Genomic DNA, 13,841 nt, shown 5'->3' on the forward strand with positions numbered 1-13,841 from the left:
AGCTAAGCCTCAAGTTGGTGTGTCAGGCCTGTTACCGCGTGGCTGTTATGGACTTTGCAATCTGCCATACATCCCGTTAACGTCCCATCTCAGTCCATTTAAGGCGCCTCGAAAATAGAGACGCTAGTGTTTTGTTACCTCATCGACAACACATAGTCAGTTTTCCATTTTGAGCGTGCAACAATGTCCGAGGGCTCAGAAATTTTGGACACCTATCAAAAAGAGTATGATACCCTTCACGAATCGTTGTTGAGCAAAGTCGAGACTATCGGCGCCGCAACTGGAGGTAGGCTTAAATTGGGATATGATAGCGTGCGGTGGAGGTATCAACTCCACCTGCACGTCTTCGCATCAGTTAGCCGGTGTTGCTCCACTATAATAACCACGGCATCACATTTTCGACGCTTGAATAGAACAAAAGAAACTGCTATATAACCAAGCGGAGCGGGAGCTCGAAGAGGCTGATGAAATCATCTCCCAAATGGAAGTGGAGCTTGCCTCCCTCGCAGCAGCAACGCGAATGCGTCTTGCGCCCCGTGTCCGTTCCTTCAAAGAAGACGTTAAAAAGATTCGGAGAGATTTGCAAAAGGCCACAGGAGGTTCTGATCGAGACCAGCTACTGGGTCGCGGTGGACAACATGTAGTAGACTTTGAGGTTTCAAGTATGGACCAGCGCTCTAGACTGTTACAAGGAACGGAAAGGTTGCAGGAGGGAAGTCGGCGACTTGAGGATGCGAGGCGATTAGCGTTGGAGACAGAGTCCATTGGGATCAGCACATTAGAAGATCTCAACAGACAACGAGAGCAGATTCTGAATACACGAGATAGGCTTTCAACTGCCGATACATGGATTGCGAAGAGTCAAGGTGTCCTACGAGGAATGCAGCGACGGTGAGTTTTAACAGCGAATAGTTTGCCTGCGAACCCTTTCGTCGTAGCATGGGTCATGAGATTTTTATCTGCTACTGTAGCTGGTTCGCATGAGTCGGTCTGACATTTTTTCGCTTTTTTCCACAGCTTAATGACAAACAAGTTACTTTCGTTTGGTATCATCATTATGTTGATAATCGTCATTTGCGCCATTATCTACCTGAAGTGGTTCTGAGTGTAATTGCTTACAACAAAAGGTCTGGAGTGGGACAGAGAGCAACGTTTTCTGTCGGTGGTTTATGTTCGTATGATAATAGCATTTCGTCTTGCCGTCTGAATTATAAGGATAACCAAGCGTCTGTCATGCAGACCTAGCGTCATAATATCAAAATACGGCGATAGAGCACTATTGAATGGATACGACAAACTTGAACGGTACTGTGAATGACGTCAAATAACTCAAACCATATCTGCCCGAGTCCTGGCCTCTATATACATAGATATCCATATTCCAGTTGGTCCTTCTATTATGCTCCTTCAGATGAAGGCAGTGACAACCCATTGATCCGCTTAGCCATTGATGTATACATCATGGCAAAGAATGAAGTTATATAAGGATAGGTAGCCCCAATTCTGATGATGGTGTGACTTGTTAGCTCTGCCCTCAGCCGTCGAAATGTTCAACACCTTACCGATTATGAATGCCATACTCTTTCGCCCCGTGTCGTAACCTTCGCATGAGAAGTATTATCAAGCCCAGTTTAGCCGCTTGGCGTGTCCATATAGTTCGTTTTCTGAACCAGAGCGAGGCCGCCAGTCTCCCGGATTCTGAGGTCCTTGGGGAAAGCCACCACCACCGTATTTGACGCATAACAAAGTCAACTGCAGTACGTAAGGGCATGTCGACAACAGTGGTATTGGCCGCCCAGAGACAAAAGAGAAATAATCTAAGGGAACGATGCAAGCAGGAACGTGAGTTTTCATATATATCTGAGGCTACTTGCGATGATAACATATGATATATTAACATACGTTGAATCCAGGATGAAATCCTGATTGAACTTGCTCCTGTAAAGTTCCTAGCGGGATAGTACATATTCAGCACTTTCAATTTGGGATAAGCTATCATAGCGCAGCAATTGGCTTACCCCGATGACGGTTGACTGTCGTCGAAGTATTTCTCGCTGTCGATTTAGCTCTTGTCGATACTGCGGACAGGCGTCAGAGCCAAACAATGAGCATACTGAACAGTGAATATACGAGAGTGAGCACTTTCTTGTCATACTTCTTTCATTGTCGTTTCTAGGAGGCTCCTGGTATTATCCAACGCCGTTTTTAACCTTTCAGCAGTCTTCCGTTGTACAGCTACCTCGACGGACAAGAAGTCGACGGAGCCCTCCAGAGTCGCGACAGTATTCTGAAGCTCGAGAACTTGCTGCCTACCCTTGAGGACGGCTTTTTGTAGATGTCGATTTTTGGCAAAGTTGGACAGATTCACCACATAATTAACCGATATGAGTTTTGCGTTCATCTGGTTTATCTCTTTCTGGTGACGGAAAGCATCACTGAGTTTGGAGACGAGGGTGTCGTAAGAAGGTAACTGGCCATCTTCGTCTTTCAAATCTGTTAAGTACATGAGTCAGGATAACAAATCTCCAATAAATGGTGAAAAGCTTGTGGTAACCGGTCTTTGGTGAGGTACCCACCAACTTCATAATCGTTTTCCATTACCGTTCGTAGCTGGACAACGATGTCCTTTGCATGCTCTAGAAGAGCTTTGATCTGCCCCGCATTTGCCCCATCCTCGTCGTCACCGGTTATTATTCCTTCAGCCCAAGCTGACGATCTTCTTAGGTCAGTAGTAATGTCATCGAGCTTTGCCAGCGCGGCAGCGGACGAACGCCGCGCTAGTGGCCCGGAGGGTTGGACCTGGGCTACAGAGCCTTCTGATGTAGACATGCTACAGCTGTTTCTCATCTGGCCCTGCGGGTTAATTTGCAGGAAGGTGAGCAGTTCTGGTGACGCTCTGGTGGCTGATGCCATCATCACAAACCGTTCCTCTGGTTCCTGGATCCAAGGGTGCCAGATCCCGTTGGTCACACAGGGGCCAGGAATGCTTGGTAACCCACGACACTGGGATTTGTGGGCCAGAAAGAACTGTCAGTCTGCAGATGGATGCAGCCACTGGATCGAATGAAAAGAAATGCAAGAGGCCTCCCTCGATTTAGGCAAATGAACTATGCACAAAAGATGCTCCATCATGAGAAAACGGGTCCAATATGTGTGGCCATGAACAGATTGCAATTACTATCCCTTGCGGCATCTATGAGAGGAATATTCTGCAGCGGCCACTGGCATGACGCTAAATGACTCAATATATTTGACTCAGTTTTTCTATATAAACCTCTTCTTCTTCTTCCCTCTTGTTTCTTTATCCCTCGACTCGCAAGCATCTGCCAGCACTCAACTCTCAAGTCCATCATGAGAATCCTGCTCTGGTGCCGAGGACCTCGTCCGCCCGACAAATACAACATAACCCCTTGCAAATGCTGCTACCACTATACTGCTACGATCGCAGGTATATCTTTATGATTTTTCCCACGCGCATATTCCCAGTCTAATTCTGATCTACCTTAGTATCTGAAACATCCTCCAAGAATTTCGGAATCAAAGGGCGAGTAGGATTTCTCTCGTGGTGGTGGGCGCTAGTTACCCGGTTAGAACAACCGTAATATATTGCATGTGTAATTGGGCCTAGTGGTAGTTTGTTACTTGTAAGGAGTTAAGCTAGTTGGCTTTTCCGGGCTGGTTGTCGCCAGTCCAGTGGTTCAATCCACATTGGTGTATTGTTTGTAACATTAGTTCTTGCCAATACACTATCGTTAACATCTCATCTAGAATGCGTTGCTTCCAGGCGATATTGTCTTGTGGAGGCATACGTCATGTCTTTGTACTCATCGAGCATATGGGAGTTAATTTGTCACAATGGAGCTGATGAAGCTAGGCGCTCTCATTGCTAGAGTATCAGGGAACGTCAGATCGACTGGTGCAGGAGATGAATGCGAGGATGATTGATAATGTTGGTGCATTTGGGGCAAACTGCAGAATGCTGTCTCCGCAGCAGTGCTACCCTCTGCTAGACGTAGAGGTAACTGATAACCCAATCTACTAACTGTTCGATCTGAGCCGGCAATGATCGGCCTAACCAATGCTTAGTGGCTCCGAAGTGTATGAGCAGTTTGGGGAGCTCGTCATTGCATGACTTCCTGAAAGAAATAGAGCTCTTGAGAGCAGAGGATGAGATCCTTCGGGGATCGCTGCCTACGTGATCGTCTGGTTTACTAGCTATGTTACCGAAATGTACAATTTTATGCAATATTTGCCAAGTAGTCTTTGATCTCTGATCCACTCAGTTTCTTAAACTTGCCGACTTTGGATGTCTGACCGTCGAAAGAGACCTCCTCCACCAGCTGTGCAATACCAATTTCGATGGTTGATTCAGTCATTTGACCTTCGAAGCCTTCTTTCAGAGTCAGGATGGCTGTGTGTACTGCGTCCTCAATTTCCATCGATTCATTGTATCTACGGGTACGACGTGCATATTAGAATCTTGTTCAAACCCAGCACCATTCCGATTTTTTGCGACTACTTTACCTCTTCTCCAGGAATGTCTTTGCATTAACCATGTTTTTCCCTATCGCGCTTGCCTTCCACGCCCAGTAAGATCCTGATGGATCTACCTGGTACAGCGCTGGCCCAGTCTCGTCGAATCCAGCAATAAGAAGCGACACGCCAAACGGGCGCACACCACTAAAGTAGAAAGTTTGCTGTTAAGACGCAGTCCACCTCATTGCGCTACACGAGCCCGCCATCTCAACCAGTCCGGTACGACGCTAACCTAAAACTCACCCGCTCTGTGTAAATTCCTGCATAACGCTTGCAACCTCTTTGACCAGCATTACGGTGGGCGGCTCCTCATGGTACACTCGTTTGTATTCTTGCGCACTCTTACGGGCCTTATCCACCAGTACACGAGCATCTGGTCCCATTCCTGAATATACCATGCCAATGTTCGAGGAGATAACGGCCACTTTCTCCATCGTCGAGTCGTCAACAAGAAACGAGGGAGTTTTCTTTTCAGTTGCGATCACGATACCGTTTGTGGCTGTTTACGCGGGAAGTCAATAAAACACATAGCACTGCTGCAAAGGACTAGCTTCAACCGAGTCCACACCGAGTAATATTTATGATAACGAACCTTTGATGCCAATGCTGGTAACACCTTGAGCAACAGCGTTGAGAGCATACTCGATTTGCACGAGTTTTCCGGACGGAGAGAATGTTGTGAGGGAGAAAGAGTAACGGTCGGCCATATTGACAGCTCAGAATGTGCCGAAGATGTTGTTTGATGGACGGGATCGTCGTGTCGTTGTAGTATGTCCAGTAACCACCTCGCACGCGTGTCATATTGCCTTGGACGATGATAATTTATCGCCAAAGTTATCAATATATCGACAATAGAAACGTAATATGGACCGGACTTCGTAGATCTCAACTCAACATCCGCTACTGTCATGGCTTCAAAGTAAATATGCAACGTCTCGTACGGCTGCTGATCAGCTGTCCCAAAACTAACTAGTGTATAATGTTGTAGGTGGTACTTCCTTGACCAGTCTGAATCTGATTACTTGTCATCTTCCGGTTGGGAAAGGACAGACCCTAGCCGTCCGGTATCAGATGCCAGCAATTCGTCGGCCGTGGGAGCGCTCACTGAGGAACTTTACACTACTGACACTGATGCTAATAATTCGGAATATCCGAGCGCCCTCTCCCGGGCCGGGTCATCGTCTTCTTCGTCAATGTTGTCTGAGGACGAGAATCAAGGAGCGTCTCCTACCCCCGGTCCGAGCGCTGATAAAACAGAGCTTGAGATCCTGCCGCATACTCTCACCGCGAAGCGACGCCGCCAAGCTGCTGATACCGAAGTGGCGGATTTCCGGAACATTGTCATATCTATCGCAAACGAAGCTTTTGAAGACACGACACGCCTTGCGACAGGTGAGCCAGAACGATTAGGTTTGAGATCATCTACTACCGAAAGGTTAGCGATCGCGTTGCGCACCCGAACCGTCTTCGTTCTTCTATGAAGGTTTGGTCTGTTGATGCTCTTCTCCGGCAGGCTTGCTCTCTGGCCCTTACCGCCCCGCTGTGTTCCCCGGTATGTGCTCCATGTGACGATTATTTGGAGAGGAGTGGCAGCCAATACATTACACTTCAGATTACGGTCATTCGTTGATTTTGATGATGTTGATATCGAATCGCCCCCTTTTGACTCTGAAAACAATGGTCTTCCCAACTTAGTAAGTCACTTCACTGTTCAGAGTTCCGCTGCGGTATTCTTAAAAGTGAACGTAGTTTCAATCAAATGGCATCCAGCATGGCTCAACAGAGCCTTCAAATTTGGCCCATCAAATCAACAACGGAGAAGAGGCACTTGACGGGGAACTACAAGTTCTAGCAAACGAGCTTTGGTATTCCGAATGGTTAAGAGAATGCAAGGTACAAAACCGATCATCTTCTCCTGTATCCAGGTATGTGACGCCGACTTCTATTACTAGCGTCTACGTACGAGTCTTAACATTGCGTTTTGCATTTAGCTCATCCGATGGTCATCCGGTCTGCCCTCGGCTTGGACAGCTACACAAGCAGTTGTTGCGGAAGGAAACCGCCGGCATGATACTACAGGTCTTACGAATGGTAGCTCAAGTCCGCGCAGTCAACCTGTAGGGAGCGACTGGATCTTGTGTGTGAGGCGTCCAGCTAACACCTTGGTTCTCGCTCTCAGGGAAGGAAAACAATTCAAACGTCGACCTGCGCTTTCTGATTGGGAGAGTGTGCTAAATGCTGCCGCGATTTGCAAAGTTCCTGACTCGTAAATATCCCATATACCATGTCCAATTTAGAGTGCTATTGAGAAGGTCATCATTGTGACATGCTCATCCTTCTTCTATAGGGTACTAGCAAATGCTCGACGCAGACTGGAGCGCTTATATCAACCAAAAATACGGAAAGGTAGTCAAAGACCACAAGGACCTTTCCTATGCTCTTTATTGTTCTAATTTCACTTTCAAAAAAGTGCCGCGAAAACGAAGACGGACGCATAAATGTCTGGATGTGCATGATCAACTCGATGTCCTTGAATCAGAAGAAAAGCTGCAAACCAACAACGACGAGCACATCCGCGAGGGAGAAGAGGAACCTGGCAATGATGTGCGGATTCGCCGGAAAGGAATTCGGGGACCCCTACCTCCTCCAGGTCATGCCTTATTTTCGAATCCGGTGTTGAGCTGGGCAGAATTCCGACAGATCAAAACGCCACGCGTTCATGTAAGACCAGTCATCAAAAAAGAGAAGGAGATACAACTGAGTGAGGAGTTTGTAAATAGTAGTGAGGATGAGGATGATGATGGAGGTACGGGGATGCCTGAGGTGAAATCAGAACCTGTATAGTAGACGACACGAGACCATAATAGAACACAGCGGATATAATCATATTGAACCGTCATTGTGGGACGTCCTTAGATCCTAATAAAGTATCAGACAAACAGATGCACATACTTGTGAACAAGACAATACGATAATAGTTTTATCAACATTGCCATGGGCATGGTGGTCAAAAGTCTCAACAGTGTAATATAAACAAACGTTTCCGTCTCCACCTGTATTCATGGATGTATGACTCATATCAGCGCTCCCAGTCCTTTCACACTGTTGATCTCACCAGCTGCTCCCCCGCATGAAGAAAGCCATCGCGACAAGGAGGCAACTCATGTAGTCGACCACTTGTGTGGTGGCTGTTAATCAGCGTATTGAAAGTCTTCTTGTGATTTCCACGCTCGACACCATGGCCGCAACTCACCAACATGCAACGGCGTTAAGTGACAGTGAGGATGGGCGGCTCGTCTTAAAGTATGAACACTTCGCATATGGACGTCCGCCGATGATGACTAGGTTCTTACCTCTTGTATTCATCGCAGCAAATTTACCTTGTATGAGACTAGGATGGTAAAGATGCGTGTGCAAATATATTCCGTTCTTATTACATGTTCAAATTCTGGCCACCTTTTCGGTTGCCTTTCCAGCGCTTTTATGTAGTAGGGTCAAATCAAAGCGACGAACGATTTCGGGTGTTGAAGATTGACCGTACGAGCGGCAGTGAACTGAATGTCATTGATGATGAAGTCGTTTATACCAAACCGGAGGTTATGGACCTTTTGGGGATGATTGAGAATGGAAACAAAAATTCTGGTGGACTCCATAAAGTTGCTTCATTCTTTGGGATTGTCGGTGTGTACCCACATACCCTTGAGTGCTTGTCCGTTGTCCGTTCAGCCTGGACTAATTGTTGTGCAGGCTTCGTACGATTTTTAGAAGGTTATTACATTATCTTGATCACTAAAAGGAGTGCAGTAGCATTGATTGGGGGACACTATATATATCATATTGATGATACCATGCTCATCAGCGTACCTGGCCCTGGGGCTAAGTTAGAACGAAAACCTGATGAAGCAAGGTAGTGTTATGGTCGCGGCGGGCATCTATGCGTATTGTTTTTGTATCTCATCTTCGATCATTTCAGATATCTGCAAGTATTCGGTCAAGTGGATCTCAGCAAGAACTTCTATTTTAGTTACACATATGATATCACGAGAACATTGCAGTGGAATATGAGTCTTCCCCATGGCCGGGAGCATTTTGAGTACAACGACATGTTTGTATGGAATTCCAACTTACTGCGAGCGGGATTTGACTCACTGCGATCTGATTGGGTCTTGCCAGTTATCCATGGTTTCGTAGATCAGTCAAGTAAGTACAGCAACTCTTCTGGTCAACAATGCTTTCCTCACATCCAGCCTCTCAACAGAGATATCCGTATTTGGGCGCAATATTTTTGTCACATTGATTGCTCGACGGTCCCGATACTTTGCTGGTGCCCGTTTCTTAAAACGTGGAGTAAATGATAAAGGCTACGTGGCGAACGATGTTGAAACGGAACAGATTGTCTATGATGCCACAACCACCTCATTTTATTCACCTCAAGGCCGTTACGGGAACAAACCTGCCTATACGTCCTTTGTGCAACATCGTGGGTCCATTCCCTTGTTCTGGAGTCAGGAGACAGCCGCTATGGTTGCAAAGCCTCCGATTCAGCTGAATGTCATTGACCCTTTCTTTTCTGCGGCTGCGCTTCACTTTGACAACATGTTCAAGCGTTATGGTGGTCCAATAATTGTTTTGAACCTCGTGAAAAGCAAGGAGAAGAACCGCCGCGAGTCCATTCTGCTGGATGAATTCACAGAGTCTGTCTCCTATCTGAATCAATTTCTCCCACCCGAACGAAAGATCAAGTACATTGCTTGGGATATGGCACGGGCGTCGAAAAGCCATGATCAAGATGTGATAGGTGTATTAGAAGACCTTGCAGAGCAGGTCCTTACGACGACGGGATTCTTTCATAGTGGGGCGGAACCATACATAAATGCCCTTCGCAGGGCCAAAGCGGCGGGCGAGGATGCTCCGGTTAATCGCATACTAGGGCGACGGCAGAACGGCGTCGTAAGAACCAACTGCATAGATTGCCTGGACCGTACGAACGCGGCACAGTTTGTTATTGGAAAATGCGCACTTGGACACCAATTGTATGCACTCGGAGTTCTTGCCCACCCAAGCGTTCCATTTGATTCGGATGCAATCAATCTTTTGAACGCCATGTATCACGATCACGGAGATACTATTGCGTTGCAATACGGAGGCTCACATCTTGTTAACACGATGGAAACTTACCGGAAGATTAGTCGATGGACGAGTCATTCTCGAGATATGATTGAAAGTATCCGACGTTACTACAGTAACTCGTTCACGGATGCTGAGAAGCAGGATGCGATCAATCTTTTCCTGGGTCACTATGTTCCCACAGCAAACAGCAACACCCCTCTATGGGAATTAGTATCCGACTACTACCTGCATAACGAGGATCCCCGAAAAAAGAGTCCTTTGCGCAGGTTGGTTCTTACCTCATAGGGTATGCAGCAATTCCCCTGTATATTGATAGCTTTGGCAGCTACACACGTTGGTTCACGTGGGGAGCCATAATGCGGCACCCGGACGGTTCGTCGATTCAAGTCGGACCATACCTACCTGGTGATGGATATTATGTGGAGTACTACCGTCCCAAGCTCTACACCTCGTTTGCCAAGCTATTTGCCTTTAACATGATTAGCACCTGCACTGGGTACGGGCCACTGCAGCTTATATTTGGCAGAAAGTAAGGCGCTCACGAACAATGTAGCTTAGCATCCAAGGACGAGGTTTTAGATCATAGCCCCTTCACTGTCCGTTTAAATCCCACACAAGCAAACCGGTATGCGGCTGTGAACTAGTTCAATTTTGAAGTTTTTCTGGATGTTTCTCACCGGATCTTCTATTGCAGCTATCTTATGATTTACAGGTATGGCCCTGCTGCTCACCGGGCCGTGAACGGAACTCGCCCTCCGTTGACCATTGATAATTGTACTGATTCATGCTCGGATGTGCCCTCTTCAATCGGGACCTCCAGCTTGAACATAGGCGGCGTGCGTCGATGGTTGAAACTCACCAATCAAGAACGAGAGACGCCTACGGAAAGCGGCAGAGCAAGTGAAACACGCGACACTGATGAGCATGTGAAAGGCAAGACGGGAGCCAGCAAAGAAGCTTCAGCCCCGTGGTGGACAACAAGCGCTTTAGCTTCGCGGTTGTTGGATCCACAGGTTCCAGGTAGCGAACTGAAAGAGTACAAACGGTGGGTATTCTCCCAGCGATTGTCGTGGACAGTGTGGTGGCTGATATCTCACGTTCTCCAGCTACATTCACCAATTCAAACCCTCAACCACCCTTCTAACACCCACTGTCGAACAGGATGTGAGAACACAATCTTCTCATCCTGATTATTCCATATTTGCGGAGTATGTTGGTCGAAGGCTTGGGGAACAATTAGATGGCACATCCCCGGCGGATCATTTCGAGGTCGACTCTCGCGACGAAGCTTTGTATACTACATATGTTGAAAAGTCGGGGAAGACGAGCCACTACGTTGGTTCCGGTGTACAGAAAACGGATCTGCCCAGATACGAGGTGAGATGAACGGCCACTGTGTATATCTTGATTTGTTTGATGATGCATATTAACCAGCACTATGGCAGGCATATGCAAAATGGTTGTCTACAGGAAAGTTTGTGTCCTCGCGATCCAAACCGGTCAAAGGAATGGCGTGAGCAATACCTAGTCATTTATGTACTTTTTTTATATTTATTGAGAGCATCGTTTGCATCGTTTTGTCTCTTGGCGGACAGCAACCCAAAAGCCACGTGATATACATCCTAAAATTTATCAATGCGCAGCTTCAACATTTTTTTAATCTGCGGCACGTTTCCATGATCGAATTTACCATAAACTCTTAACTTTTGTACAGCCAATTATGTAGCAAGTTGCACAGCTGCAAGGCTGTGCTTTTTATTTTCTGTTATTGCTGGAGGTTGATTTCTCCACACACAAGGACTCTGCCTTTACCATAACACACACTCCCGCTACAATGAGCGAAAAGAGTAATCCTCCTCCTCCCGTTCAGACCACAGACCCGTCTCCCCCCGCATACGATGGCCATCCCCAAATCCCTATCGCCGCGCCTTTACAACCTCTGCCACAGACCACCGGAGCCGCTGTTCCAGCCGCGCAGCCTGTTCCATTCATGCACTCTGTTCCACCTATCAACGGAGCGTCTCATGGCACTCCTCCATTGATGTATCCTCCGCAACCACCCCAAGTCGCCGTTCCCGGTCAACAGGTACCTGTGATGCTACCAAACCAGCCTATGTACGTCGCCCAACCCCAACCCGGCGTCCAGTACGCCATGTACCCGGCAACCGTGGCACCAAGTGTATCAATCGCTGTGCAGCAGGGCCTTCATTTTGACGAGAGCAAGCCGCAAATCATGGTTTGCACAAGATGTCAAGAAAATGTCACAACAAGGGTTGCTATGGAGGCTGGTCCTTTTACATGGTTAATGGCCGGTCTCATTTGCGTTATTTGCTGCCCTTGTGCATGGATCCCGTTTGCGTCTGATACCTTTCAGGTGAGGAAAAAAAGCATCTTTTGTTGGTTAACTACATATCGGATTCTCACGATACATTTTCTGTCGTCTATAAAACAGGACAAGCATCATTACTGCCCGAAATGCAACAGCTCCTTGGCAGTCTTCAAAAAGATGTAAATTACGTTTGGTTGAAGGACTTTTGACAAGTCAACGTGGATAGATATACTTTTATTAATCATGTATTGCATACATAATAGCCTCATGGATCAGGCCTCTATGATCTGGACTATTTTGTCTTTCTTCATTCTTTCCTTATTCGCTCTTCAGCTGTGAAAGCAATCTTCTCCACTCTACAGCGAGTATCTATTCTAACTGTACCTGTACGTAGTAATTCACACACGATTGCGCTGTCCATCCTTGTCATCCACATAAGATCTATAGTACATTTCTTATCCACTGGGCGACCTTTCGCCCCATTATATCCGAATATCCGAGAACAAACGCATGGGGGAGATCGTCTCGACATAGATAAATTTCAGCTGACGTACGAACAATTAGCCAAAGTAGCACATCTGCCATCCAATCTACTTTCTCACTCACCCTTTGGAAACTTGGCAGACATTTGTTCCCAATGCCAGACCGGGCACCACTCGTCCCTCGTTCCATAATAAAACACAAACTTTTCGATATATTTCTCTACCGTCTCCTCATCGAGGTCCTTAATCTCTCTCATCTCATGTGATGCCAGATATAGCGTGTTGAGAACAGTGCGATAATGCAAGAGTTTGCCACACGTTATTGAGAGATCAGTTCCAGTTTGTCCCGAAAATGTCGAGATGAGACGTGGGAACAGTTTTGGAGTAAAGTACGTCAGAGTTCGGAGGAAGGAGACGAACAGAGGAGGGATGGAGCGGACGACGGGGAGAGTAAGGTACTGAATCATGGTCAGATCGGTAGTCGTTTTTGGGTATTCCCTAAACACCATAAACTTACTGATATGCGCCGCCCCTTCGGAGTGGCAGCGATGGAATGTAAAGTTGGAAACAGGGCAAAGATTTTGACAATATTCGCATAGGGCCGCGCCTTGAGCATCTACTTTGATACAAACCGTCCATCAGCAAAAAACCTTGAAATCCTATGGAAGGCTATCACATCTACCGCACCTGAACAGACACCCACGCCCCAAAACTGTGACCCATGAGCACAATCTTCATGTCTTTTCCATATTTTTTCGTGATAAGATCCAACAAGGCAATCTTGTGATTCACTTGATCTTTGACTGAAAAGTTTCGGTCGTGATCTACTGCTGAAGAATGACCTAGGTGTTGAACTGCCCGCAGGGTTTATTAGTCCATTCACTTCTTATCAAAGTCTAGCTGCAGAATCCCACTCACCTCCGATAATGTCAACCATCTCATTGCAGCATTCATACACCACTTGCAGGAAGGTCTCGTAGTAGTCAATCACACCTGGGTTTCCTGTATATTGCAAACGTTATAAAGTTTGAAATACAAAAGGCCGACACCTTTTTTACTCACCAGGTACCATGACCAATACAAGCCGTGGGATCTTAATCCCTTGTGCGCGAAACAGCAGTACTTCAGTCTCTTCTTCCCCCACATTCCAAAACTCGTATTCACCCGCCGTGCGAGCTCGGGATAACGAGGACAATGAGGTAGTGGTTTTGGTCGTGGGAAACACAGCTGACGCGGCTGAATGTTCGCGTATGTCTGTCATTTGATTTCGACGACCACAATGAGTTCGAGGAACAAAGAGGTTCGTGTGCCACAGCGCACGGATGACGTCCAAAAACTCTCTCCAAAAAACGTACAGTCACCTC

General features: G+C 46.8%; 7 protein-coding genes across 9 annotated transcripts; 4 read left to right on the forward strand and 3 right to left on the reverse strand.

Annotated features, from left to right (window-relative positions):
* The first annotated feature begins 61 nt into the window (after nt 1-61).
* On the forward strand, nt 62-1,461 carry SPPG_02112 (uncharacterized protein). The gene is made up of 3 exons (XM_016750415.1): nt 62-286; nt 414-891; nt 1,018-1,461. The coding sequence occupies exons 1-3, from the start codon at nt 184-186 to the stop codon at nt 1,103-1,105; spliced, it is 669 nt and encodes a 222-aa protein (XP_016611083.1). The 5' UTR covers nt 62-183; the 3' UTR covers nt 1,106-1,461.
* Nucleotides 1,094-2,871, reverse strand: SPPG_02113 (uncharacterized protein). The gene is made up of 6 exons (XM_016750416.1): nt 2,577-2,871; nt 2,156-2,493; nt 2,019-2,078; nt 1,903-1,949; nt 1,563-1,817; nt 1,094-1,503 (listed from the first exon to the last, which is right to left on the reverse strand). Exons 1-6 carry the CDS (start codon nt 2,845-2,847, stop codon nt 1,398-1,400), a joined length of 1,077 nt encoding a protein of 358 aa, XP_016611084.1. The 5' UTR covers nt 2,848-2,871; the 3' UTR covers nt 1,094-1,397.
* Nucleotides 2,872-4,202: 1,331 nt separating this feature from the next.
* Nucleotides 4,203-5,550, reverse strand: SPPG_02114 (proteasome core particle subunit alpha 2). The gene is made up of 4 exons (XM_016750417.1): nt 5,129-5,550; nt 4,780-5,035; nt 4,525-4,680; nt 4,203-4,452 (listed from the first exon to the last, which is right to left on the reverse strand). The coding sequence occupies exons 1-4, from the start codon at nt 5,241-5,243 to the stop codon at nt 4,239-4,241; spliced, it is 741 nt and encodes a 246-aa protein (XP_016611085.1). The 5' UTR covers nt 5,244-5,550; the 3' UTR covers nt 4,203-4,238.
* Nucleotides 5,432-7,495, forward strand: SPPG_02115. 3 transcript variants are annotated; one of them, XM_016750420.1, is made up of 9 exons: nt 5,432-5,455; nt 5,525-5,971; nt 6,050-6,088; nt 6,149-6,230; nt 6,286-6,461; nt 6,528-6,653; nt 6,716-6,802; nt 6,884-6,942; nt 7,007-7,495. In XM_016750420.1, the coding sequence occupies exons 1-9, from the start codon at nt 5,445-5,447 to the stop codon at nt 7,378-7,380; spliced, it is 1,401 nt and encodes a 466-aa protein (XP_016611088.1). In that variant the 5' UTR covers nt 5,432-5,444; the 3' UTR covers nt 7,381-7,495. The 3 variants fall into 3 exon arrangements, with proteins under 3 accessions (XP_016611088.1, XP_016611087.1, XP_016611086.1); XM_016750419.1 differs by having other exon boundaries at nt 5,444-5,971; XM_016750418.1 differs by having other exon boundaries at nt 5,444-5,971; nt 6,307-6,461.
* Nucleotides 7,496-7,622: 127 nt separating this feature from the next.
* Nucleotides 7,623-11,316, forward strand: SPPG_02116 (phosphatidylinositol-3,5-bisphosphate 5-phosphatase). The gene is made up of 12 exons (XM_016750421.1): nt 7,623-7,839; nt 7,908-7,935; nt 8,013-8,217; nt 8,284-8,443; nt 8,510-8,736; nt 8,795-9,932; nt 9,992-10,162; nt 10,220-10,291; nt 10,361-10,378; nt 10,487-10,711; nt 10,773-11,043; nt 11,112-11,316. The coding sequence occupies exons 1-12, from the start codon at nt 7,775-7,777 to the stop codon at nt 11,181-11,183; spliced, it is 2,652 nt and encodes an 883-aa protein (XP_016611089.1). The 5' UTR covers nt 7,623-7,774; the 3' UTR covers nt 11,184-11,316.
* A 15-nt stretch (nt 11,317-11,331) lies between these two features.
* Nucleotides 11,332-12,287, forward strand: SPPG_02117 (uncharacterized protein). The gene is made up of 2 exons (XM_016750422.1): nt 11,332-12,040; nt 12,119-12,287. Exons 1-2 carry the CDS (start codon nt 11,501-11,503, stop codon nt 12,176-12,178), a joined length of 600 nt encoding a protein of 199 aa, XP_016611090.1. The 5' UTR covers nt 11,332-11,500; the 3' UTR covers nt 12,179-12,287.
* SPPG_02118 (bifunctional triacylglycerol lipase/ester hydrolase) lies at nt 12,215-13,821 on the reverse strand. Its single transcript, XM_016750423.1, has 6 exons — nt 13,540-13,821; nt 13,396-13,479; nt 13,165-13,331; nt 12,995-13,093; nt 12,602-12,935; nt 12,215-12,540 (listed from the first exon to the last, which is right to left on the reverse strand). Exons 1-6 carry the CDS (start codon nt 13,736-13,738, stop codon nt 12,437-12,439), a joined length of 987 nt encoding a protein of 328 aa, XP_016611091.1. The 5' UTR covers nt 13,739-13,821; the 3' UTR covers nt 12,215-12,436.
* Nucleotides 13,822-13,841: the final 20 nt, after the last annotated feature.

Source organism: Spizellomyces punctatus (assembly GCF_000182565.1).
Source record: "Spizellomyces punctatus DAOM BR117 chromosome Unknown supercont1.3, whole genome shotgun sequence".
Classification (NCBI taxonomy): domain Eukaryota; kingdom Fungi; phylum Chytridiomycota; class Chytridiomycetes; order Spizellomycetales; family Spizellomycetaceae; genus Spizellomyces; species Spizellomyces punctatus.